General features: G+C 43.9%; 1 protein-coding gene across 2 annotated transcripts; it reads left to right on the forward strand.

Moving 5' to 3' along the window:
- The first annotated feature begins 4,578 nt into the window (after window positions 1-4,578).
- GPD1 (glycerol-3-phosphate dehydrogenase 1) lies at window positions 4,579-27,555 on the forward strand. Of its 2 annotated transcripts, XM_061615225.1 has the most exons (8): window positions 4,591-4,701; window positions 8,353-8,530; window positions 14,953-15,093; window positions 17,705-17,843; window positions 19,968-20,080; window positions 22,473-22,706; window positions 25,959-26,065; window positions 26,784-27,555. In XM_061615225.1, exons 1-8 carry the CDS (start codon window positions 4,661-4,663, stop codon window positions 26,878-26,880), a joined length of 1,050 nt encoding a protein of 349 aa, XP_061471209.1. In that variant the 5' UTR covers window positions 4,591-4,660; the 3' UTR covers window positions 26,881-27,555. The 2 variants fall into 2 exon arrangements, with proteins under 2 accessions (XP_061471210.1, XP_061471209.1); XM_061615226.1 differs by lacking the exon at window positions 8,353-8,530 and having other exon boundaries at window positions 4,579-4,701.
- The last annotated feature ends 389 nt before the right edge of the window (window positions 27,556-27,944 follow it).

Here is a 27,944-nt window from a genome sequence, read left to right on the forward strand (position 1 = left end):
TTGAGCAGTGCAGGTAACGGACTGGTTAGGAAAACAAAAATGGGAGCGAATGACGTAGTCGAGGCCTTTAAAGGTAAGAACAAGGAGTTTCTGCTGAATGAAAGAAAACACATGGAAGCTGGCGTCGTTCAGAGGAGGGGCACCATAACCTTTAAAGTGAAGTCGTATATTTGTTACAGGTAAGTGCATCATCCACAATATTAACACCTTGTCTGTATATGTAACAATGGAGGCTAGAGTGGACTGTGCCACTTTAGACTGCAAGTAGGGAAATTCCATTTGTAAATGTTTCCCCCATATTTCAAAATCCCTGCAAACATAAAATGAGTGCTGCAAGTAAAAGGCAGGATTAGAACCTTTTTTCTTGGTGTGCTATTTTTCTGGGTGCAAGAAAACTTTTAGCCTCTACCTCTTCTCTGAAGTTGTTCAGTCCATTCTAACACCTACCGCATGTGTAGGTCCAGCCTGGGTGTTCCACAGGCACATAGGAAGGGTGAAGAATCGCAGGGTAGAATGAGCAAGTTGCATCATGCCAAAGCCTGAAGCAACAGAAACCAAACTTTGTAGTAGTGGAAACGAAAATCAACAGTGTCTTGCTTGGATGAAGGCTTACCGGCAACTATAGTTTTTGTTCATCTATGGCCCTCTTTAGGAAAGGTGATTGGTGTACAAAAGGAGATCCTAAATATTCAGAAAGATGCTGTAGATGGGGTCCCTCTGCTAGATCAGGATCTCCATGCTCTCAGATGTGATCAACTCCTTGTATTTGTACAAGGGCCTTATCCCCTTTTTATACATAACACAGTTCTAGGAGGTAGGTCAGGCTGAAGGATAACTGGCTGACTCAAGATCAAGTGAGCTCCTTGTCTAGTGATTTGAACCCAGGTTTCAGTGCAAATGTACCACACTAATTCACAGTGGCTGGTTTTTATTATTGGTGGAGCCTGCAACAAGCCCTATCTACCCATGGAGGGGTGGGGGATGACATCTTTTGGTCAAAGGTGATTAGCTGCTAGGTAGACACACAGATGGGGCAGTGGCGGATGGAACCACAATGACCCTGGGCACCAAATACCAATGCTGTTTAGCCTGCACTTTAACCAGAAGTTGCCATTCTCCTTAAGTGTTTTAATGTTTTGCTTGTAATTGCTGGTTTATTTTGAAACTCAAAAGGCATTTTAAGGACTAGTAACATTTCCTCATGAGATGTCCTTTTATGGTGTGTTTTTAACCTGCATTTTCATTAACTAAAACTGAGCTCTCTGCAGTCTCCCATAAGGCAACAGTTTTGAGGCACCGGAGAATTCCTGCAGTTCCCACCCACTTGTTCTCTGAAGCCTAGGCAACACTCAGTTTCCCGTCAGCAGCTTGTTGGCAGACAAAGTCAGTGGCTGTAACATGCAAGATCCTTTCTCTCTTTACAGCAAATGAGAGTAACAGGCAATGTCTGGTGTGAAATATTGCAGTGACCTACCTTATACAGTGGTTGCGAAGCTGAAGTGGCTGCTATGCCGAGCCTTAATTTATTGTCAAACTTCCACTTGTTTTCCTATGCAATACACATAGCCATTCTCTCTCTTCACCTTAGATTCTGGGAAACTGACCCATAGGATTTAAATAAGATCCAGCTCTAGAATGGGAGAGGATTGTATCCCAGCCCCGTGCCCAAATTGCTTAAACCCCTTATTTAAGGGGGAATTGCTATCCCAAGTTTGCTCAGTTACAAACATATGAGTAAACTCTTGGAAGGGTGCCCTTTTTCCTCATCAATCCCTTTTATATCAATCTTCTCCAACCTGGTGCCCTCCAACTGTTATTGGACTACAATTTCCATGGTCCCTGATTATTAGCCATCCTGGGCTGGGGCTGATGGGAGTTGGATATCAACACCTGGAGGTCAGATGGGTGGGGCAGCTTTATAGTGTTTGTTGCTGTAGGGACAATAATCAGTTAAGGAAATCAATTTAAAAGTACCAGCCCCTTCATTAAAGAAGCCAGTAAGATGAGATGCAAAGATTTTAATCTGCTCAGAAGTTATGCCCAGTGGTATGGTAGCCATTTCCACTAATTCCAGTTATACAGAGGCACAACAGCAAGGGCAATTAATCTGCATATCCTCAAAATGCCTTTCACACAGTCCTGAGTCTTGACTTTGGTTAAGAAAAGAAGTTCTGGGCCTCAGCATCACCTCAGATTAAGCTGTGATCTTCAGTACATGCCAGCTAAAATTTGGGTAGCAGTGCCCTTTCTCAATTACCATTCTGCTTACAGCTGGAATGATCTGGCTGATATCATATGGATTTTATTGGATGGTTATTGGAATTGTAAAATAAGCCCATATCTGGAATCTGCAAGTTCCTTCTCCAGCCTTGATCTTGTAAATGGAACCTAATGTAGCTATGGTGTTTGTGTTTTCCTTTCTCTTTTTTTTCCTGCAGCTAATTGCTCATCAGTGCTCTGGAGGACAGCTTCCTGGCAAAACCTTTGCTTGTTAATCACACCACTTACTCCAATGGGCAAGAGGTCTATGCCCTGTGCCCCACTAATGTTATCGGAGGGAGATCAAGAGAAGCCCTTTGCTCTTGCCTTACCATCCTGAACTTTGCTGTTTGAGCTCATGATATCTTGTGCCAGCAGCATATTGCAGCAATAATACTTGAGGAATGGACTGAGTGGTGATGATTTATACAAGAGCATCCAACAGCCAGAACAGTTAGTTTCTTTGTTTAGGCCCTCAATAGTGAGTTTACATGGAGTAAGTGGGTTATTTATTCCTGTGGAAATACTTACAGGGTACTGTCATGGACCACCACCACCCACAAGGCACGGGGACCATGCTTCAGACCCATTTCCCACCCTTAGGGAAATTGTTCTGGAAAGCAAACACCAAATTCCACTTGCCAAGGCTGTGCAAACTAACACCAACCCTGCAAGGTAGAAAGTAGGCTGCCACCACCCTGTCACTGGTTCAACTCAGAGCTAGGGGAACCCTGAGTCCAGAAAATAGGTAAACCAAGGTACTGTAAGAAAAGAGCCAAACTTACACTCCTTGTCAAGAAACCTCTGGTAAACCCCTACACATTAGAATTAGGCTTAACTCCTTTTTCCTCTGGTAGTTGCGTAGTCAAATGGTCAAGGTGCTGAATTCAGAACCACCCTTACCCTCAATGAACACACCAGGTTAAATAGAAGTAGCTTTATTCAAACATATAAGTGCACATTAAAAGATAGCAGCCAAACAATTCCTCAAAACCACACACCCAATCAGGGGTTTAGGTATACATAAGGGAGTTCATTCACACAACAAGAAAATAATAACCTAACTAGCCTATCTACTTAGTTATGAGGTAGTTGGTTGTAATCTCATATCTCCTCAGAGAGAATAGCATCAGGTACAAAGCAATGGAACCCTACTTAGGTAGCCACCAGCAAGATAGATACCCATAGGCATCATCCAGGGAAACTTTCTAGAGGGAACAAAGGCTATGGGTCTCAAGCCCTATACTTAAGGAAAAGAAACCCAACAATCCAGAATTAACCAATCAGGAGCTTACTGATGTAATCCCTTCTGGATGCTTCTTCACTTTTTCGTGCCTTGTAGGCCCCCCTCCCAACTGGGTTCTCAACCTTCACAGGCCTGCATGTCCTTGAGTACCAGGCTCTTACTGATTAGCACAGATAACCAGGTGTTTCTATTCAGGCCTCCCTAACTGACTTCAGCTGGAAATGAAACTTAACATTTTTGCCTTTCTAGAGGCCTGTCTTCTAACAAGATGTAACTCCCAGAGTTCTTTGCACTGAGCCATGATATTAACAATCAATATAACATTTCATAAAAATATACACATTTATGACAGGTACAACCTACAAATCAGTGGAACTGAAATATTTAAATGCCACCATCTGTAGATTGCTTTTAGGTCTGAGACTAGATTCAGCAGGGCTTACTTCCAGGTAACTGTAAGGGATTGCAGCCTTGCAGCACAACCTTTCTTCACTTAGAAGTAACTCCCACTGGTTCCTTAATAATGAGGGAATCCTAGCTCCAGTTATCCGGGAGGAAGCCCCGCTGGATTCAACAGGGCTTTTGAGCAGACAGGGTTAGGACTGTGCTGTGTGTTTACGATAGCAGTTTTACAGTGCGGACCTATACTAATGTCTATTCAGAAGTTAGTCCCACTGAACTTACAGGCTATGTACAGGACTACAGCCCTGATAGACAGCAATTCTAAGCAGGTGTCAACTTTCAAGCTTTTTTCCCTTGTTTGCTCACGTCTGTGAAATGTAAAAAAATAATATAAAGGTGTAGGATTATTTATTGAGATGGAACAGTACTTCAAGAAACTTGCAAAAATCTGGTGGACTTGAACAGAGGCATGCCCCCCTGTGCCTCGTTTAGCTCAGGAGAGGGGCTGAGAAATCGCCGGAGCGACGCCTGTCATCTCACGCACACACCCCCAACAGAGCCTGGCTCCTCTTTCCTCCTCCTCCCTTCAGCACCTTGAAGGCCCTCTCTGTCTCTTTTTCCCAGAGCCGCTCCAGCAAGGAAAGGGTCGGAGGGGACGCGAGGCGTGGCCCCGCTGAGGAGTTATAATGCCTCCTCTCCAGCTGGGTGGGAGAGAAGGGGAAGCCAGGGAGCGCTTGTTGACCGGCAGTCCAGATGGGGGGCAAGAGAGTTTGCATCGTGGGCTCCGGCAACTGGTGCGTGGGCAAGGGCGGGGGGCGCCGCGGGGTAGAGGCTCAATTCAGTGACTTCAGGCTCTGGCAGTCTTAATGGTCTTAAGGGGGTCCGTTTTTTAGACGGTAACCTGCATTGCTTTTTACTTACTGCAGAAGGTTGCATGTGATGGTTAGGTGTGTGTGTAGCGAGTGGGCCTTGGACCTCTGGCCCAAAGTCCCCGCCCTGACAGTACTATTGCTAGAGAGGGCAGATCTGGGGAAGGGGGCAGCAACACCCAGGGGACTCAAAGAGCAGAGGAGGAGGAGGGCGGTTGTTTTGCCTTCGCAGCTTTTTTTTTTTTGAGGTAACTTAAAGACGGGCCTTCCACGAGCGTATGGGGGGACGGTCTTGGGGGGAGTTGCGGCGTCCTAGTGCACGTTTGGGAGAGCGTCGTCGGCCGTCTAGGCTGGCAGGTGCCTCTGGGCTTTCTGCTGTAAGCGGACTCAACCCTCGAGAAAGGCTTGCACCGTTAAATCCTCGGCTTTAGTGGTGGTCGTGGGACCAGGGCCGTGGGCTCGTTCTCTCCTCGAGTGTGTGGGGTTTGCCTGTTCTGGATTTCAGCTTGGTCTCCGGATGGCATTCGGCTGCTGCGTGGGGTGGTGACATTTTCCAGGGTTGCCAAAGGAAAGGAGCGCCCTAGTGCTGGAAGCCTTAGAGCGTCCCTCGGTTAGCCTATTCCTGGCGCCTCTTTTTTAGTCTCTGCCTTTAAAAAAGAAGCTGTCTGTACTGCAAGCCGCCGCCTCTCTTCTCCCCTTCGTGAATCCGCTTGACTGTTTTCCTGCTTCTGAATCCTACAGCTCTGGTGTTTATCCAGGACTTATCAGAGGCTAGCCCCAGAACTGGCTTTCAGTGCTATGGTTTCACTGTGCAGCATGGAATAATAGTATTCTGAGCATGTGCAGAGCACATTGTTGAGCATGTGGAGGGTTACCACTGAGTAACCACTGCACATCTGCAGCGAGGCTGAAAAGCTTCCAGCTTTGAGGATATCAACTCCAGCACCTCCCATTCTATAAGCCAAGCAAAAGCATCTGGGTGGCTCCTCTGTTTGGGAGAGCTTGGTGCCCTGTTTGAGTGCTCTTTGTCCACAAATTGGAGCCCTCTCCACCTGTTACTGCTCATTCACCTATTCCTTCTGCCTCCACCTGCTTGTCTGCTCATCACATGTATGGCATATGTACCATTGTATCTATAATAAGCAGCCCTTTTAAAATTATTTCTCATAGACACAAGCAAATGCATGCCTTCAATGTTAATGCAAGAGATTTGTACCTGTTAATGTGTGTGAAGGTGCCATTCCACTGCTGAAGTGTAATCATGGGTCCTCCTGAAAATTCTCCTTTCATGGTTGTAGAATTTACATATTTCTAGACCAGCCTCCGCCAACCTGATGTGCTTCAGATGTTTCGGACTACAACTCCCATCAGCCATAGGGTTTGTAGTCCAAAACATCTGGAGGCCACTATGGTGGAGGCTGGTCAACATTCTCCCTCTCGATTTCTTAATATTATTGTTAGGTTATCGATTGATATGTATTATATATGTTTCTGAACAGCTAGCTAGATATAAATTCTGAACAGTTAGATTATTCAAGCAGTGTGATATTGTTACATTAAGAATCGCACACCTTGAAAAGACGGGGAGGAATTAAGAATGTTTAAAGAGGGCTTTAAGAGAGTAGCGTACTTAGATTCAGGAAAGCACTCTTTCACAAAACCCATACATAATTTGTTGCAACAAGGGGTGCTGCTGCAATTTGGCTGGCTTCAAAGGGGGATTAGACAAATGAGAGAGACAGAAAGAGACCTATCAATGACTATTAGTCATGAGGGCTATAAGGAATCTCCATGTTCAGAGGCAATATACCACTAAATAACAGCTGCTGGGAAGCACCACCAGGAAAGGGCTTTTGCATTCAAACCTTGCTTGTAGGCATCTGGCTGGGCCACTTTGTTAGACTAAATAGATCTGTGGTCTGATCCTGCAGGGTCTTTATGGACTTCACAAAATATTTGGCCTTGGAAAGGAAATGCATAACAGCCCTCCTGGATAAGACTGAAAACTGATCTAGTCCAGCATCCTATTCTCACAGTGACCAACAGAAGCCACAAACAGGACCTGAGTGCATCAGTGCTCTCCCCACTAGTGATTTCCAACCCAGCAAAGGGAATTCAGAGATGTGCTACCTCTAATGCTAGAGGTAGTGCACAGCAATTATGGCTAATAGCCATTGGTAGCTCTATTCTCCATGAATTTGTCTAATCTTTTATAGCTGTCCATGTTGGTGGGCATCCCATCGCTGCATCTTGTGCTAGTACATTCCATAGTTTTAACTATGTGATCTGTGAATAAGTGCTTCCACTTGTACTTCTTCACAATTTCCCGCCCGTCTGAGTATTCTGGCCCCATCCCATGTCAGTGCCCTAGCTAGAATTCTGGGTTTCCAACAAATGAATATAGGGGATTCCATTGCACACCTTCTAGCCTCGACTATTGCTGGCTGTGAGGTGGATACTCACCTTAGCTCCTCCCAGCCCTTTTCTGCTGCACCTGCTGCAATAATAGCCTGTTGATTTGTTTTGAAGTACAGGAATGAAAGAATCTCTCCTCCACACTTAAGACTTGTGCATTGTAAATTTGTTTTGGGAGGGTTGTCCTTTAGGACAAAAAAGAGTTAGGGTCCAGTGTTGGAGATGCTATGGAAGTTTTTGAGAGACAAAAAAATAGAAATGGACTGCCTTCAAGTCGATTCCGACTTATGGCGCCCCTATGAATAGGGTTTTCATGGTAAGCGGTAAGAGGGGGTTTACCATTGCCTTCCTCTGAGGCTGAGAGGCAGCGACTGGCCCAGGGTCACCCAGTGAGCTTCATGGCTGTGTGGGGATTCGAACCCTGGTCTCCTGGGTCATAGTCCAACACCTTAACCACTACACCACACTGGCTCTCTTTGAGAGACAAAAAGCTTTATCAAAGAATATGACTGAGGAGTAATAAAGCTATAGCCAGTAGGTGGTGGTAATAGGGCTTCTCCTGTGGCCTTGCAGTGATGTTAAACTCTGAGAAAAATAAATTGGCCGTTGGAGCAGTCATAAGACTTTTCCAGATAGCCCTGCCCATAAAGAATGGAAACTTTGCCACAACTATAGCAGGTTTTCAGAGGGAAAACCATATGTACTTCGAGGCTACTGTTGGTGGCTAGTTGCTGCTGGTGAGCCAACCCTAGTGGGGGTGATACCAAAAGGGATTACCCCTTTGGGTTGCTCCTTTGAGGTATGATGAGGGCAAGGGCATTCCGCATGGGTGATTGGTTGTGGATGGGCTTGCCCCTGGGTGAGGGATAGGGGTGGCTGAATTAACCTGTCATCCAAGTGAGAGTTGGAATGCTGGGCAGCTGTGTCTGTTGTGAGAACATGAATGCAGCTCACAAATGCGTATCTGATGTGATTGATAGGTGCTTAGTGATTTTGGTGTTTCATATCATTTGATGTATTTATTGCATATTTTGCATTAATATGTTCATCACTCTGGAGCCTTTGTGCCAAAAAGTGGTGTATATATATATAAAAAAATAACCTGACACACAGAGGCAGGACCCTGGATTCAGTCTTACTCTCTCTCTTCCCCCCTTGCAGGGGTTCGGCTATTGCCAAGATTGTGGGTAGCAATGCTGCCAAACTGGACAAGTTTGACACCACAGTGAACATGTGGGTGTTTGAGGAAGAGATTGGTGGTAAGAAACTCACTGAGATCATCAACACACAGCATGAGAATGTCAAGTATTTGCCAGGCCACAAGCTTCCACCCAACGTGGTAAGTTTGGGAGCTGGGTGGAAAAGGGAAACAACGTGTGGGCAGGATGGCAGGAGTTGTCCACTCCAAGCGGGGCAATGTATCACTTCCCTTCTCTGTGGCTGCTCTTCAGCTTAGAGCCTATTGTAGAATAAAAGATAGCCCCAGGATATTTAGGTTCCTAGGGCAGAATATCTAAGTAGCCCTAGCCATGGGGCTCAAACTGTAATGAAACAAGTAAGGTACTATTTCCTTTCATGGCATCTCAGTATTTTGCTTCCGAAAGTGGAGCTGCATCTCTCTGCCTGGAGCTGGCTCTGCTTTGTATCAGGGGCCTAAAGGCAGCGTGCTAATCTGTACATTAAGGCAGAATTTGTACTTACACAGGTATAGATACTATCAGAATGCTGCAGCCCATTCCTTACAGATGACACATTTCTTGGAATCTCTAGGGAATAGCATCTTCTGCTCCATCTTAGAGCTGTGCTTCTGCATAACACTGTGACTAGGGGGCCCAAGCCCCAGGTCTTTTGTGCCCGTCTCAACAATCCTGCCCCTTTCACCCTTTCTTCAACTCAATTAAAAAAACCTACACTTTGCTTACAGCAGGTGAGGGAGACCTTTGGCCCTCCAGATATTGCTCAACTACAACTCCCATCAGCCCCAGCAAGTATGGGTGATGGCCAGGGTTGATGGGAGTTGTAGTTCTGCAACATCTAGAGGGCCAAAGTTTCCCCACATAGAGTTTATAGGGTGGCTGGGCCTATGACGAAATACAGCGCTAGTGAGACCCCAGCCATGTGCCATATTAATTTGCTTTTCAGTTGTGCTTTCCAGATCATGTTGAACTATGGTTGCTAGATGTGTGTGTGGATGGTATTGCCTGGTGAGTTGTAAGTACATGTATTTGCTAGATGAGATGGGGAAGGAGTGTATGTGTGTGGGAGAAATCAAGTTAGATGCTGTACAAGATTTGTTTTAGTTTTAATACATATATAAGCAGCAGCTTTTGCAAATATATTGTGTGTGGGGTGGAGAGCCCAATCCACATACTGTGCACTGGGCCCACTGTAGCTCAAAGTAAGTCCTGATAGCAAGAATTGTTTTCCCTTTTGATAGCAAGAATTGTTTTCCCTTTTGATAGCAAGAATTGTTTTCCCTTTTGATAGCTGGCCTGAATCTATTCATGTGAATTAATATATGCACATTTTATGCAAATATCATGGACGTGTCATGACCCAGATATCTATAGACTGTGACAAAGAGAAGTACTTGTCAATCTGTGTCTTTTTATTACCATTATTTTGTCTAGACCAAGATACATTCTGGAATTCCCAGTAGCTGAAATAATTCTCTTCTAGGGGAGTAGAGAGGATTTTAAAAGCCACACCTGAATAAACAGCACCTGAATGAACCTAGCACTGGATTAGATGAAATAGATTGGGGAGCCCAGGAGCTTTGCCTTATTAATATATTCTTACATCTATACACACATATAACATGGACGCCATCCTGCCAAAGCTAAGCACGTTTGTAGTTGCATTGATTTCAAGAGTAGCATTAAAAAGGTGCTCAAATATATCCTGTTTTGGACTCTGGGGGGGCCTAAGTTGTGCTTACATTTGGCTTGTCTAGAATGTGCTGAATGTTGAGAATCTCACTTATTTCACTCCCACATAAGTGTGAACAAAGATCTTTCTGTTGGGATGTTGCATGTTTTGTGACTTCTTGAAAACTTGTGCCAGCTTCATTATCTGAAAATGTCCAGTAAGGGAAAAACATGGAAAGGTTGTGCAGGGAAGTGGGGAGGAAGAAGTACAAGTAAAATGAGGGGCAGAAATATAATGGGAGAAGCAGCTGGTTTTAGAGGGGACAACTTTGTGCCTGAAGTGAGATTTCTGTTGGAAAAGCAGTTTGCTAGAGGTCAGGATTAAGTGCACTGCTGTTGCCCACAGTCAGCACAGTTTGCTAATAGGCTGACCAGTTCTTTACTTCCCTCTTGAATATGAAAAAAGGTGAAGATGCAGGCCAGGAGCTTTTAATAGGGGCAAGCATTCAAACTTGAAAACCGCAGCCAGCAGTGTGAATGACCACAGTCCAGGAAGAGCTATCCCATCTGTTGTTTCAGCATGTTTTGAGCTATCTCTTTGACTTTTCTACTCAGGCTTCTTTTGATAGCCAGTGCTAAGTTTCTAACTGAATGAGGCTATATCTCTGTTTCATCATCTGTATGTGATGTGTCTGTTTAACATAGTCACATCATGCCCAAGCCATAATCAGCAGGAGGGCTACACATTTCCACTAATCGATAGAAACTTGCTTTTGGGGAAAAAAATAAACAAAACTGAATTGTTTCAGGATGCCGAACTCCTTGCCACATTTTGCATGTCATCCATTCCGGTAGAAGAACAAATTGTCCACAATTCTGTCTGTACAGCTGATGTCTGGATTGGTGGACTCCAAGGAACACTTGAAATGCATATAGAAATATGCAACTGCTTCTGGATAAGTTCATAGTGAGAACATGATCAAATAAAGATAAATTGTATGTTAGCAAGTTGCTCCTGTACACATCATCACCCAGCCAAGTAAGATCTCACGGAGTCCTACTGCTCCAAGTTCCATCTTGTGTAGAGGCTAGATTTGGCCTTCACTAGAAGCAGCAATGCCTTTTCAGTAGTGGTCCCAAAGTTGTGGCACCCTCTTCTGAGATATCTGCACAGCCTCCTTCCTGCTGTTGTTTTTTGCAACAGTTTTGTTTATTTTTGATTGCCTTTGCTAACTGTTGATTAAGTTCTGGTAGGCAGTTACTACTGCTCTTTTATACTGCTTTTCTTCATATTTTTTTATTAGCTGCTGTTTTATTTCTTACTTGGTTTTATTTTGTGTGCACTTATATGCTATTGTTATTTTGGTAACATTTTATTCTTGCTGTAAAAATAAAATATGGAACCTTCTTGGATGAACTATAGTTCACAGATAATTTAAAAAAAATTGGCTGAGCTGGAAGGGATTGGAAGGTCCATTAGAGAAGATGCCCATTACTGCCTCTTCCTGCTGTCTAGCCTAAAGGAACACAGTAGGGTTGGCTTGTACATCTTCCAGCAGAGTGAAGATCAAGGAACAAGTTGCCTTGGTAACAAAAGTAATAAATAACCCTCTCTCTGCTTGCTAATGAATCTAGTTTCCTGGTGCTAGCAGAGTGTCAGAAAGCCCACTCAGTTAACACATGCTGGGCGAACAAAGCGAGATTAGGTATTACAGTAACCAACTAGGCAAGTCTTGTTCCTCAAGTGTGGAGCTCAGGAGAGTGCCCTGTGCAAATTTTCTTTGGCATTACTTCCCCCCAATACGTAGGGTACTATTGGCTCCCTACCCCCACTCCCACCCCATGGATATTCTTCTTAAATCAGCCTGACAAGTTATGGGATTGGGTTGCTGTGCATAGCTCGTCTTGCATAACTCTAAAATAAAATTTTAGAGTTGAAAGGGATCGGGGAGGTCTAATCCAGCTCCCTGCTCAATGCAAGCTCTACCGTGTGAGATGCAACTAGAGTGTCTGATAGAAGGCCATCTGCCTTCAACTTAAAAACTTAAGCCAAGGGTGGGTAGCCTTCTATTAGAGATAATTAAATACTTCCAGGGAAGGGGAGCTTACCGTCTCCCAAGGCAGTCTGTTCTCTCACAATAGGTCATGCTGTTATCTTTCTCCATGAGCATATATCTTTAAAGGTCAGTTTCTTATTTGATTACAGTTGAAATGAGCACTCCAGGTTGGGAAGCAAATACATGTGAGATACCCTCTCCCCACCACACACACATATTGATGCTTGAGTAATACAGTGGGTCTTGAATGTGTGCACCATTCATTGAATGTCTTTTACCATGAGAGACCTGCCTTTCCTAATTGTGTTTGCTGCTGCTGTATAGCTTAATTAGGCTGGATGATGTCCAGAAGTTCTTAGGTGGGATCCTCCATGAAAGAGGGGTTGGTCCTGCTTTTACCAGATGTGCTCTTTTGACCTTATATCAAGTTAGACCATTGGTCCATGCAGTTCAGTATTGTTACGGATGTCAGTGGATCTCCTAGGTTTCTTTTTCCAAGCCCTACTTGGAGATGCCAGGGGTTCTGAGCCCATAGTTCTGAAACACTTTGTCAGACATTCAACTCAATCTCTATTTAATCAGGAACTGTTTTTATTAAACCAAATAAACAAATGGTGTACAGAATCTCCAAGGAGGCTGATTGTCTCTGGGGATAGTGAACTGAGGATGGTGGTGATGATGATGGTGAAGTTTAATGGTAGATGATTCTGTTGTTGACTGTAGGATGGTTAAGAAGGTAGGTTCAATGAGGGAATAGTCCTTTGAGAAAGATGGGGTTTCTTAGAGACAGCTTCTGAGAGATATAGTTCTAGGAGAGAGAGAGAGAAAGTGTAAAAAAAGGAGTTCTGTCCTCTGGAGTTACAAAGCCTGCTACCAGCTTTGCCAATGGCTGAAACAAACTGAGGCATGTTTTGGAGGGAAAAACTAACTGCAGGAAACTAGTTAGGATTGACCAATAAAAAAGGGGATGATACCACCTGACAGGAAGTTACATTACAGCTCAAGGAGCATAGAGCTCGGCTCTAGAGTATCATAACTCTAGCCTAATAAATACATTGTTTAACACAACAGAGGGTGTCTCCCTACATATAATTCCAAACCCTGCGGAGGCAGCACAACGAGGTTTGAACCAAGGACTTTCTGCATGCAAAGCAGATGCTCTACCATTGAACTACAACCTCTCTCCCTATTGAGATAATAGAAGCCCCATACCTAGAAATGGAGCAGAATACAGTAGAGATAGGGGTGGGGTGGGGTAAGCGTCACCTGTTTAAGTTCTCTGTGTTAAGGTATTATTGGAGTTGCAGGAGCATGTCCTATAAAAATACCATCAATCTGATTTAGTAAGGATATCTTAAGCATGGAATGTCTCACCTTTCAGAGCTAGGCCTGTTCTTCATCTAACTCTACCACCAACATGACTACCCAGCATTTCCTTGAAAGCACCTAAGGGAAGCAGGCCCATCGCCAGCCTAAAAGTTGGGGGGGGGAACCAAAAAAGTAGGTAGGGTCTGCAATAAATTTAATTATTTTTTGTAAAACATTTGGGGGGGATTAGAGGTTATGGGCCTGAAGGGAAGGGCTTTCTATAACCTTCCTGGACAGGTTGTTTAATTGCTGAATAATGATGAACAGTGATAATGTTCTTATTTAATCTACTCACGTTTCAATAAAGCTGCTGTGTCTGGCGACCTACGTAAAGTTGACTTGCAGGAGATGGAAGGAGCTCAAGGTTGAACTACACCCCCAGGCTGTATCAAAAGTTGCCATCGATATAGCCTGCACTATTTGTAAACGCAGCTCCCTGCTCAGACCTGATACTTTCTGCTGTTCCTTCTTGAGCTCCATGTTTCATTTAGAGGTGCCCTGATCAAAGCTCTGCATCTGGGAAAACACAGATGACGCATGGGGTTTGGTCCTGGGTGTAGGATTAAGCATCCTGATAAACCTAGCATTCTTCCTTTTAAAAAAAAGTTAACTTTCTAGCCCTGATGGTTATGCAAGTGTGTAAATAACAGCTAGTGAAATCTTAAATCAAGGTTCAGTAGGACTTCTCAGGAGTGGAACGTCATTGCCCTGCAGAGCTCTTACTTGCCATGACAATCAGAAACAGAAGAATAAATGTATACAAATAGATTGTAAATTTATGAAAATGTTTGATTTGCATAATTTATGCAAGTCACTGAACACTAAAGTCAGTCATTCAGACCATGGTGTTTCTGATCTGTATGGTTGGATGTGAAAGTTGGACAATGGGAAAGAGCGGATAAGAGAAAAATCAATGCATTTGAAATGTGTTGGAGGGGAGCTTTATGCATACCATGGACCACGAAAAAGACAAATAATTGGGTGTCACTAGAAGCTAAAATGATGAAACAGGTTCTTATACTTTGGACACATCATGAGAAGACATGATTCAGTAGAAAAGACAATAATGACAGGAAAAACAAAAGGGAGTAGAAAAAGAGGAAGGCCAAATGAGAGATGGATTGATTCCATAAAGAAAGCCACAGACCTGAACTTACAAGATCTGAACAGGGTGGTTCATGACAGATGCTATTGGAGGTTGCTGATTCTTAGGGTCGCTATAAGTCGTAATTGACTTGAAGGCACATAACAGCAACAACATGCAAGTTGACATTCAGCTTTCATCAGAGGAGTTTGGTTACTTTACTGCAGAAATTCTGAGGATTTTTGAGCACATGCAAGTGTCCATAAGAGGTGTACACTCTTCCTCCACCATCACCCTTTCTACCTGGTAATGAGGATCCTGCTCCCTTCCTTCAGTTGCTTAAGCCTGTATTGTTGATGTCTTTTTCCTTCCCCAATTGCTGCAGGTGGCAGTGCCAGATGTGGTGATGGCTTCAGCTGATGCGGACATCCTCATCTTCGTAGTGCCACATCAATTCATTAGGAAACTTTGTGACCAATTGAAAGGCCATATCAAGAAGGAAGCAAGAGGAGTCTCGCTCATCAAGGTGTGGGGGCTATGGGATGGGGTTGCTCTGAGCAGCTGCAGGTGAGGAAGGCTAGAGCTAAAACTATTATAGGAATTAACTGGCACAGGTTTGCAGGAGTTTGCTTAGATGAGGTGAGAGCATTTCAGTGTGCAGTCTGAGAGAGATAAAAACACATGGATGGGGTGAGGAAACAGACTGGAGGATAGTGGTGAACACCCACATGGGACACAATTGCTTATGGCTAAACAATGACGGTAGTTCACTGAGAGAGCTTACAGCATGGATTATAGTATTGCAGCTGGCTGAGTCATCCCGGTTGGGTCTCTCTTGATTCTTATATCTTCAAAGCATCAGGCAAATACAACGTTCTTGAGCTGGGTGCTGAGCCCCATTATTTAATACTTTCATAAGGAAAGGAAAATCATTAGCCATTTTTGCTGCCCCCAACAGCGGCAAGTAGCCAATCCCATTGTAAAGAAATATTGATTGATTGATTGCATATGTATACCACCCCATAGCCAAAGCTCTCTGGGCGGTTTACAACAATTACGAACATTAAAAACAAATATACAAATTTAAAAACACATTTTTTAAAAAGCAATTTAAAAGCACATGCTAAAACCACGACTGATTTCATTAAAAACTAAGAAAGCTTATACAAGCAAACTGAGGATGGGGATCCAATACAGGCGGTCCCCGCTAATACGGCAGGTTCTGTTCCAGACTGCTGCCATAAAGCGGAACCCATTGAGTATAATGGGACGCGTTGCGCAGAAATGCCGCAAAAGTGCAAAAATGGCTTTAAAACGGAATTTCCCCTAATTGAAAGCTGCCGCATTAGCGGAACACCGGAATGCGACGCGCCAGTAAGCGGGACCCTACTATACTAAAGTTCCCTAGTGAATATCAGTTAATACAGATTAGTTGGTTATTAAGATTTTCACCATACCATTGCCATACTTTGAGGTCCATCTTTTCAGCACATGCTTATATGGAAGCTGAGAATGATTCTCATTTTACATTGGTTTATATACAATACAAGAGTGTGATCCTATTCATGTTTTAATGAGTGTTGAGGGGAAGAAGGGATGTTAGAGATCTGGTTAGAAATGAAGGTCAGAGGAGCAAATGCCCAAATGAGGAGCTGAGGAGGGAGGAACTTGTATGGTAACCTGTTGTTACTGGCTTCTGATGAAAAATTATTGCCAGGGATCACATACCCACACCAGATATGAAGGCTCATGCCATCCTGGATAAATGACTTTTCTTTCTTTGTGGACTGTCCCTTGGATTGTTGGCTCATTAATACTTAATCTTGCAGCCCCCTTAAAGACTGACAGGTTTGTTCTAGCAAAAGCTTTTGTGGACTACTAAAGCTCACCTCATCAGATGACTGTAGCAGTATCTGCAGTTCACAGATATATATACCCACATCTGGGGCAGAATTGGCCATGAAATGCATATGGTAGAATTCTGTGACGATTATCAAGCTCAAATGCATACACCAGCCTTCCCAATTTGGTGCCCTGCAGATCCTGGCTGGGGCTGATGGGAGTTGTAGTCCAAAACATCTGGAGGGTACCAGGCTGGGAAAGGCTGGTATACAAGATAAGCAGGCATTTCACAAAAGTAGTAATTGGTGGTAACCATCTTTGCTACGTTAATTAATATCTGTAGTGGGGTAGTTAACATTGCAACATATTTTCATTTTTATATGGTTGAGTGCATGTGGAGTATTATTGCAGAAAGCAGCACATTTGAGAGGTCCAAAGTGGAGCTGTTGAGCTAAAATTGCATCCTGACATCAAAGGGTGCTTCCATACAAAGGCTTTATATCACAAATGCGGAGCTTCCACGCATTTCCCATCTTTTCAGTCATGAATATTCACAGTGAGCAGAACTTGATGGAATGTATCTGGATGGTTTTTTTCCCCTATCCCCACAAATCGCTCCTCTTCCACCCTCCACTGCCTTTCTTCTTGTTCTGGGCCTGCATGCAGGTATTTCTGTATCAGTACATGCACCCCTTAAAAAAACAAATCCCAAGAAGTGTACAAGAGCAAATGTTACAGCTTTAGTTATCATGTTTCACAGTGGGCAAAATGGAAGCTTGCACTTTATGTGAGTGTGTGTTGGAAGGATCCGCATCCATTTGTTTATCTTGTCTTGCACAAAAGTGATATTTACCTAAAGCTTACACAAGAGCAATCCAGAGGTCTTGCAAAAGGCTCTTGTATTATTTTTAAGCCCATTATATGTATAGCAATTACAGTCTCTGAGGTAATCGGAGGTAATCCACATATATTTTGTGGAGATCTTGAGAGAACAGCTCCTAACCAGGCTGATGAAATTCAAAATGCTTCAGCATCTGCCAATTGGTGGAAATAGGCATACTTGTGTTGTTTGGGTTGCCAGAAACAAAATGGCTAAGTTGTTCTCTGGTAAGGGGCAAACGGAAATAGTGGTGTGGTGTTAGAGGTCACCTTTCAGAATGTCACTATGCATGCGACAAACCACTCACCAAAAAAGTGCATGAATGAGCTTCCTAACAAGCTCATATAACAAGCAGGGTTATCAGTCAAGATGTCCCAATGACCTGGAATGACTTGTGTATTTGGTTGGATCCCAGGGTGTGGATGAAGGACCTGATGGGCTGAAGCTGATATCAGACGTCATCTGTGAGCAGCTTGGCATCGAAATGAGTGTGCTTATGGGGGCCAACATTGCCAACGAGGTGGCAGATGAGAAGTTTTGTGAGACTACCATTGGTAAAGGAGTTCGACCTTTTATGGGTAGCTGGGGGTGGTGGGAATCTCTCTGGCTGTCTTGAAGTGTTTACTCATGCCAAGTTCTAGAGATGTTCATCTACCCCTCCTTTCCAGTGCCACCAGATATTTTTGGTCTACTCAGTTCTGTCTAAGAGCAATTCCCTCATTGGTACACCAGTGGCTGCTGTATGTATAAGAAGGTATTTGTTCATCAAGTATAGATGGTAGGATTACCATATCTCACCTCAGACATAAAAAATATAGTTTTACATTACTGCAGCAGGAGGGGAAACTGGTGTGGCTCCTCTGCCTGATTTGCTCTAGACTCCTGTCACCCATTCTTCTCCCTTACCTGCAGTGGCACACAGGGATCCAGGTGTCCCCCACAGCAAGCGGGGAGTGAATGATAGGACCAGCAGGGGGAACAGGCAAGGCCCTGGCTATTCTCCCTTGATGCATGTTGGATCTGTGTCATGTTAAGAACACTGCAGGGATTTTGGAAGTCTCCAAAAACATTTTATTTATGTTATCCTTTCAGGCATGAGGTTATTTTATTGGCTAGATAATATGGTTTTATTTTGTCTTTACTGGCTTTATATATATTGTTCCCTCACTGTGGTTTTTTTTATAAGTGACGTAAGGAGCTTTGTTTGGGTATGCCCAGATAAGTGGTTTTGAAATACTGTAAATTAAATAAATTAAATATCTAGAGTACAAGGTGATAACATTAGTTAGTAACAGGCTCAAATCCTTAAATCACCTTTATACGTATTTCTGAGGATAGGTTGGTTTGTGGCTATGGATCCCCTAACACATGAATGTGGGGTATTCAAGCAAGCCCATCTGTTCTATTCACTTTATACAACTGCAGTAAGAAAACATTGAGGCACCACAGCAAAGAGGATGATTGGAAAGGCCATTCTCCCACTGCTCTTTGTTGGATTCTGTAGAGGCACCAGTGCAGAGAAAAAGTAAAAAGTCAGCTAAAGGAAACTGGTGGTGATGGTACTTTGTTGTGCCACAGAAAGGAATAAGGAAGCTCCAGGGCAGAGTATTTATCCATATCAACTGGCAGAGACTCTCCAGGGGTCTTGGGCAGGGGCCGTCGCTTGTTACTTGATGCTTTTTTAATTGGAGATGCCTGGGAGTAGATACGGGGCAGCACTTCAGCGTGCAAAGGATATGCTATCTGCTGGGTTACAGTCTCTCCTTATGGAGAAAAGAGGAGGGTCCCTTTTGCTAGTATGTTCTGGGTTCTTCACAGACCAGCTGGTTCTCTCCCCCCCAATGGGTTCCCTCTATCTTTGCACGCACGCACGCACACACGCACACACACTGGTGAGTTCTATTCCCCTCCAGACACTGTTAGTGCAGTCTCCAGAGTTTCCCAGTTTGTCAGGTGTTCATTACTATTACAAATATCCCTTCTGTTGAATCACTGCACAATTATAAAGCTAAAGGTCCTTTCTGCATGGAGCTGTACTCTGGCTCTGCCCCCCCCCTTTAATCCATCCTTTTGGAAGCTTTTTTCCTATGCTTGAGCCTAACAATGGTGCCTCTAATTCTGACAACCCTGTTTATTAGGGCTGAAAAAATAATAAGAGATTAATTGGTTAATGTTACATCACATTGCAAAAGTGGAGTTCGAGTAATTGAGTAAATGGTTTTGAAAGGTGCAAATCCCACTGAGAAATACTTTTGTTGCAGTTTCCATGACTTTTGAGAAGTATCCAATGTTTCATCCAAGATATCCTGGTCTCTTCCTCCTCCCCTCCACTTCTTCCCTGCATCCTAGAGATCCAATAGCATCCCCATCCCATCTCATTCGTTTCCTCTACATCTCTTCTGCTGAAGAGAGCTCTTTAAGTAAATAACATCATGGTACAGACTTGCAATTTTCAAGAAGAGGGCCTGTGCGTTGCATGCACAAGGCCCCAGTTTCAATCCACAATGTTGCCTTTCCAAGGATCTCCAATACTAGGGCTGGAAAAGACCTGTGTTCTGAGACTGTCGCTCATAAAGTAGATAGTACTAGACTACATAAACTGGCTTAATACAAGGCAATACACATTGCTATGTGAGCAATGCCTTTTCTGCTTATGCCTATGTTTTACCTATTTGCAGGCTGCAAGAACCTAGAGCATGGACAGATCCTGAAAGAACTGATGCAGACACCCAATTTCCGAGTCACTGTGGTGCAAGAAGTAGACACAGTAGAGATCTGTGGTGCTCTCAAGGTATGGGAATAGTCCATCTCTTGGTAGCTTGGCAACTTCTGGATGGGGTCCAGTTGCTGCCAGGGGAAGTCTCATGATGGTACAATGGTGTTGTGCAGAAGAATAGGAAACCTGTGGGCCTCCTAGATGCTGTTGGACTCCCAACTCCAGTGAGCTTCAGCCACCATGACCTATGGTTGGGAATCATGGGAGCTGTAGTCCAGCAACATCTGGAGGGCCTCAGATTCCCCACCCCTGGCCTAAATCTACCATTCACCCCAAATACACACATACATACATACACACACAGTTTGTACAACTCTAGATGCAAATATATGGCTGTTTGGGAAACCATACTGCTTCACCAGGGGGCTGGAGCAGTTTGAGACCTAACTGAAATGGGAGCTTCTCCAGCAGAATGTGTTTTATGGTACACTTTCTGGAGACAGATGGAACCCACCTCTGCCACCCTTCCATGAACACAAAAAGGCTGGGTAGTCCACACTTTATCCATAACAGAGCTGCAAAGCTACTACTGGGCAGAATCTTGTTGATAATTGTCAGGGATTCCCCTGGGTCCCTGAGCCTCACTTCATGTCAAACAGGTTTCCTTAACCCTTTCGCTGCCACCAATTCCCTTTAAACCCAACTAGTAGCGTGTATGGAAGGCTTTAGATGTGAGATGACGACACCACTGAGAGACTATAAATCTTGAACTATGTTTGTAGGTTTATTAAAAGGATATTATTTACAAAAGGGAATACTGTTACTTATTTTGGGTCTTGCTGACGGATTCTGACAGGACTCCAGAGACACCGTCGCTGACACCAGCCCCTCTGTGTTTCTCCCTCCAGGCCACTTTCTCTAAAGTTCCACCTCAGCCAGTTACTCCCACAACCTAGTTCAGCTACTGGGGTCAATCTGCCTCTGTGCCCCCAAACACCTCCGGTTGTTTGGACAGTTTAGGCAGTGGTATACCCCCATTTGTGTCACTTCCCTCTGCCAAGACCTTTCTTCAGGGCAGCCCCTCAAACTAACCCAGTCACTGGCCCCCTTCTGATCTTCACCAGACAGCTATGAATGACACCCTCATGTGTGTGGGTGTGTGTGGGCGCGCCTCAATTCTTCCATCAGCTACAGTAGGGCCCCACTCATACGGCAGGGTAGGTGCCGGATCCCTGCCGAAAAGCAAAAATGGCCAAAAAGCAGATCAACTGTAGCACGGGGGTCTGGAACCCAACCCGCTGATCGCGCCGGAGGAGGAGATCAGCTGCAGCGCACTACAGCTGATATTCTCCTCCTCCAGCGTGATCAGCTCCAGCGCGGGAATCTGATCACACCAGAAGAGGAGGCGATCACGAAGAAGAGGAGATCGCCCCAGAAGAGGAGGAGAGTAGTGCTTTACAGCTGATCTTCTCCTCCTCAGGCACGATTAGCTCGAGCTTGGGAGTCTGATTGCGCCAGAAGAGGAGGAGAGTAGCGCTCTACAGCTGATCTTCCCCTCCTCTGGCGAGATCAGCCGGAGTGCAGGGAGCTCCAGCTCCCCTCCAGCTGATCGCCCAGCTGGCATCGTATTAACGGAACGCTGAAAAGCAGGGCCCTACTGTACTCCCATCAACCAGCTTCTCACTAACTCTAACGCTCCACTCCAACCCCAGCTGCCCTTTCTAACTGCTCTATAGCTGCTAACCCCTGACTTCCAAGGCCGGATTAAGCTGAGGAGGGCCCCTAGGCTGATTGAGCCGCACGCTGTCCCATCCCATCCGCCCCACTTCACCTACCTTTCCGCTTTTTTTGTGACTGCGAGTGCAGGTTTGCCATCAATCAAGATGGCGGCCAAGGTTTCCCTAAGAACTCCCACTGTAAAGCGAAAACTGTAAAGCAGAACCCATTGAATAGAATGGCGCTATGCCCGAAAACCGCCGTAAAAGCAAAACAAGCTCCGTATGAGTGGGGCTTTAGTCTAATTGCGTCTAATTGAGACAGCTGTATTAGCAAATCGCTGTAAAGCGCGAAGCACTGTAAAGCGGGGCCCTACTGTATAGGTCTACAATGATTAATCTTTTGTTTGCCGGTTACCAAATGTCTAGCTCTTTTGTGATTGAATTTGTCTCTTTTCATGTTTCCTATCTGTTGTTTGTATTTCTGTAAGTTATATGAAATGTTAACAAAAATATTTCAAAAAAGAAAGAATTTACCTTTTCCAGGCCCCATCTACTAGAATCTTAAAGCAGTGGTGTCTCTCTCCTCTCAGAACCTGTCACTAAGCAACCACTGCCATGCAGGCTTGCAACAATGTACCCAAACAAGGCCTCATGGTTGTCACAGAAGTCATATAACATTTCTTTAAACACAAACGCACATACATATTTGTCCACAGTAATCAACGTACTGTCTTCCTCCTTTTCCTCAGAATGTGGTGGCTGTTGGGGCTGGTTTCTGTGATGGGCTGGGCTTTGGAGACAACACCAAGGCAGCTGTAATCCGTCTAGGTCTGATGGAGATGATTGCCTTTGCCAAACTCTTCTGCAAGGGCTCTGTCACTTCTGTCACCTTCCTGGAGAGCTGCGGGATTGCTGACCTAATCACTACCTGCTATGGAGGCCGTAACCGCAAAGTGGCTGAAGCTTTTGCCAAGACCAGCAAGGTAAGCAGGCCACTGTGGTCTAGCATAGTATTCTGCAATATTCATAGTATTGTCAAATTTCCCTTCAGTTTGCATTTGAAGGGAAATCTATATCAAATATACACTTTCTGAAGCAATATGAAAGCCGAACACAGCTATCCTTCGAAATTTGCACTTATTTGAATTTTGCAATGCAGTTCTCCAACCAAACAATGTTGACCAAAATGCATATTTTAGGGGGAAGTGTGCATAAATATATATATGAAAATAACATATAAAATGCATTATATTAGGATAAATTATTTGCAAAAATGTATACATTAGTCAAAATTACATACAAAAATGTGTTAGGAGAAATTAGCACTAAAATGCTGATGAATTTTCATGAGGATTTTTTTAAAAAAATTAAGAAATTGCAGAAATGTGGAGAACTGAATTCAAGATTCAAAAAATGAAAAACGGAGAATATCACGTTATAAAAATATTCTCCTTTATACAACACTTTAGTGTTTAAAGTGCTTCCGATACCAGTAATCATTACAAAAATTCTGCAACATAGGTAAGTATTATTCTGTATTGCAGATGAGAGCGAGTTGCCTGCCTAAGACTACCTAGTTAGTTCATGGCCAAGAGGCAAGATATGAACTGGGAACTTTCTGGCTTACAGTTCAGTCTTAAGCCAGCAGTCGGATGTAGATTTACCTCAGTATTTCTGAGTAAACATGGATAGGGTTGTTTTGTTAGCCCCTGTGCTGCACTAGCCCTCCAGTAACCACATCTTTTATTTTGTCCAATTTTGATCTGGTAATTCAAGCTTGTGCTTAAAGGGAGCTGATCATTCCCTGTACCACAGGGATGGGGAACCTCTTCTGGTCTGAGGGCCAGATGTTCATTTTTCCAATCCCTGGTAGGCCAAAGTTGGCAGGTAGACAGGCCCCCTGTCTGTCAATCATCTGATATCATAGTGATGTCAAGTGATGCTTTGAAGCCCCAATTTTCGGGACATCAAAGTGAACCTGAAGGTGCACTCTGATCTGCCCAGGATGGGAACATGCCTTCAAATTCCGCTTCCTCCACACAGAGGGCATTGAAGACACACTCCCACCTGCCGAAAAGTGGATGAGAGTGCATTTCAGATGCCCTCCTTCGCCAGTGATGTCAGCTGGTGGGTGGGTATGGCTTGAGAGAAATGGCCTTGGGAGACAAATTGGACCCCTTGGGGGACCATGATTGGCCCGGAGGCTGGAGGTTCCCCACCTCTGCTCTACCAGCTTTCCTGCTTTCTCTCTATACCGATGTTAGGCAATAGGCACAGATGTCTCATGCAGTGGGAACACGTATTAGGCTGTTACTGTATACAGCAGTGGAAAATAGAAAATAAATGGGAGGCTACTCTCATGACTAGCAGTGGTGGGCACATTTGCTAAATGAGGTGCTTGACAGATTAATCAACAGGAGAGCAGGGAAGTAATTGTGGTTAGTACACAGAGCTGGAAACCCTGTTTTGTCATAGAATGTTAGCACAGCAATGCTGAAGGATGGTTTGAAACTGTCCATTCTGTAAGGTCTATAATCGTTCATCTTCTGAAGCTAGCACTTTTAAAATCTAAAGGCTGCACTTTAAAATCTAAAGGCTATGCATGTGAGTAAGAGCTAGAATTATCAGAAGGCTGAAACAATCACCAGGGGTGGGGCGCAAAGGAGTGCAACTTGTATTAGTCTGGCAAGAGATTGTTCACTGGATGACAACAAAAAGCATTAAAATATAAACATCCATAATTTGAATATGCTATAAAACAACCCTATTAAAAGTACATGGGGAAAAGTTACCTGGAATTGAATAATTTTTTGATTCAGGCCATAAAGCAGCTGCTGTGAGTATCGCCCACACAGATTTCTGCTATGTATACAACCCAGTGGTTGCCAGATGTTGTCTCCATCCTCACAGTTTGCAAATCATAGTTGGGCATAATTCTAAAAGGGACCTGTTTTAACAGAGCTGGGTTTGCAGAAAATATCTACATCCTTTCAAGAGAATACTCTATTTTAATCTTCAGGATATTTTTGTTTGAATGTTGTAATGCTTGTTTTGATTGCAACATTGGGTATCTCCCAAAGTTTGGAATACTTTGGCAAAGAGTGAGGTAGCACAGGTCAAGAACTAGAGTAAGACTTGCAGGACCAGGAAACATGGCTTAACAAAGATTGACACCAGGCTTGTCGTGATGGTGCAAGCAACACAAGTGCTTTCCTGGGGCAGCAGTGGTTTTTAAGGGCACAATGAAGCAACTCATTGTCAAAGAGGCATACCAGAGGATCTCTTTTAATAGATTCTAGGAAGCATTTTTTTATATTATGTACAGCGAGTATCCTCTGCAACATTACAAGGAGGGAATCCTGTGGCAAAACTCCCCAGGTTGCATGGTGTACAATCTGGCTTGGGCAGACCTTGGCTGATGTAGTTCACACTCTAAAGTTGCATGTATAGGAGTCTAGACGTAGCCAGTACCTGGATGGGAGCCCACCTATAACCTTATGAGCATTGTTATTACCTCCAGCAGAGAAATGTTACACTTATTTAGAGCATATCTACACTATACAGTTGTTATGTTGGCTCTGTAGTATTCCACTGTTATGCTTCCCCAAAGAATGATGGGAACTGTAATTGGCAAAGGTACTGTGAATTCTGTATTGGAGATTCCTATTAGCAGTTTACAGGGATGAGGAACCCATGGCCCTACAGTTGTTAGTTGGACCACAACTTCCCTTATCCCTGAGCATTGGCTGCTGCTGATGGAAGTCCATTAACATCTGGAGGGCCACATATTGCCCAGCCCTGGTTTACAGGTTCCCCTGGGCAGAGGGTTAGACTACTGAATCTCTTTGATTCTGGGTAGTGTAGATATGTCCAGAGAGAAAGAAGTCCTTTCCTGGATCAACCTTCTAGGATTCAATGAGGGTAGAAACACACTTACTGTTTGCTAGTTCCAGTGCATCTCCACCTCTCCTGAAAACAGGGTACATAACGCTAGTCAAACCCTTTTTACTGTAAAACTGGTGGGATCAGCTTGAGTGCGTGTTTTAAAATTCAGCTACAAAGAGATTTTGCAACTGATTGGCAGATCAACCATTTCCCCTCCAGGTGTTGCTAATGGAAACGCTTTGATCTGGCAACTAGTGTTTACAGCCTAAATTTGGAGAGGAAGGATTAAGACAGGCCATGCCACATTGTGCTGTCACTCATACCTGGAACTTTATCTTGCTTTTTTGCAGTCTATTGAACAACTGGAGAAGGAGATGCTCAATGGGCAGAAGCTGCAAGGCCCTCAGACATCGGCAGAACTGAACCACATCCTCAAGAACAAGAATCTGGTTGACAAGTGAGTCCTGAGTGATCTTCTCCTAATTTGTTTCTCATCCAGCAGATCTTATGGTGGTCAGCAATAGCCAAGGGCTTATTTGTAGGGCTGTCTACAAATTCTTGAATCAGTTGTTGACGATTAGTCAATCCACCCATTTGATAAATTTGCATGTTACTTAAAATTAAGTATAGGGATCTTTTCTGAGATCTGAAGAAATTAACTTGCTGTTTAATAAACACAAAAACCCACCACTTGTGGTTGGAAGGAGGTGCTGCTTTTCATTTTCTTGTTTGTTTATTGTTGCACAAAGATATCAGATCAAAAACAGGCTCAATAAACACAAACAAGTGTGTCCTTAACTCTCAAAGTTCCTTCACCAATTAAAATGTAAATCTAATTTTACAGTGCAATCCTATTCAATGTCTACTCAAAAGCAAATCCCACTGAGTTCAGTAGGAATTACTGTCGGGGAAGTATACACAAAATTGCAGCCTGAATCTTAGTGTCTTATTTGTAAAAAGTACAGGGCAACAGAACATCCCTAACCCTTTATGAAATTCTGTTTGATTTCCAAGCAGCTTGTTTACCTGACTGCTCTATGGTCCCACCAATGCTCCTCTTTGTGTTTCTCACCAAGTTTCTCAAACTCATTCTTTTGCAAGTCTCCATATTCCGAGCAAGCTTTCCTACCAGTGTGGGAGTCAATTCAGTTTACTGTCTGTCTCTCCCCTTGCAGATTTCCACTCTTCACTGCTGTCTACGAGATCTGCTACAAAGGCAAACCTGTGTCTGACTTTATTAAATGCCTGCAAAACCATCCTGAGCATTTGTAATTGGCTTCTAATCACCCCATGACGTAAGGGTTAGGAGGATTGCCTGCTTCACCACTGTCATCCCAACACAAGAAGAGGGAACTGACGCAGAGCAGGGGCAACCAAAGGATGCTACACTTAGGACTCACTATGATCACTAACCATGGAATTACTGGATCAACTATTTTACCAGGGAGCCCCTGCCGTCTATCAATCCTCCTGTATATGACCATGAAGTTGCCTGGATTGATTGAGTCTCTGGTTCTTGCTAGATTCTAAGTATCCTGCTTCTTGATATCCACAGCAGGCAAAGCTTTGGCTTTTATCTTCTCTCAAGAGCAGAGAGAGAGAGAGAATGTCCTTGCCCATCTCTGTTCCATTTCTCTGCCTTGATTTTGACTTCTCTGGGTGAGAACCCTCCTAGCTGTGTCTGCCTTAAAGTCTTGTTTAAAGTCAAAATCGGAGGGTGGTGGAGTTGGCAGGTACAAAAAAAAATCTGATTTATATTTTTTACTCCATGCCTGGAGTGTAAGAAGCACCAGTCATGATTAAAGGTAGCAGCTAGTGTTGGGTTCTCTCTCTGAACAAAGGCTTGACCTCAGCGTCCCTGGTATCCATGGGAATGGGAACTGTAGCCCTGAATGTGAATATTTTGGAACAATAAACATTAAAGTGAGAAAGTAAAAATAATACAAATCTGTTGTTGTTTATCATGCTTGAAAGACCTGGCTAGACTTCACAGCACACATTGAGATGGAGCGAGGATCTGAAGATATTGGTGATTGTGAGAACAGAATCAGCAGGTTAGGAATGTTCTGGGTATGTAGTGTTAGGGAGCAGCTTTCGCTTCTTGGCCAGAAGAATTCTTTGTGGCAGAGGGCTGAAGATGGGGTGGAAGAATCTGCTTGTTTAACAAGGCACTTGCTTTCGCAGCACTGCAGTTGGATTGCAGCCCTTCTGCCGAAGTGGCCTTTCTAGCCCTGCCCATCCCCCTGCAGCAATTTGATCTGATGTGGCAGAAGTCGTCGTGCCTTTTATTAGATGCTCAGAATTGCTGGCACTGTGATCTTTCTATCCAGACAGCA

The sequence above is a fragment of the Rhineura floridana genome, chromosome 3 (genome assembly GCF_030035675.1).
Source record: "Rhineura floridana isolate rRhiFlo1 chromosome 3, rRhiFlo1.hap2, whole genome shotgun sequence".
Taxonomy (NCBI): Eukaryota; Metazoa; Chordata; class Lepidosauria; order Squamata; family Rhineuridae; genus Rhineura; species Rhineura floridana.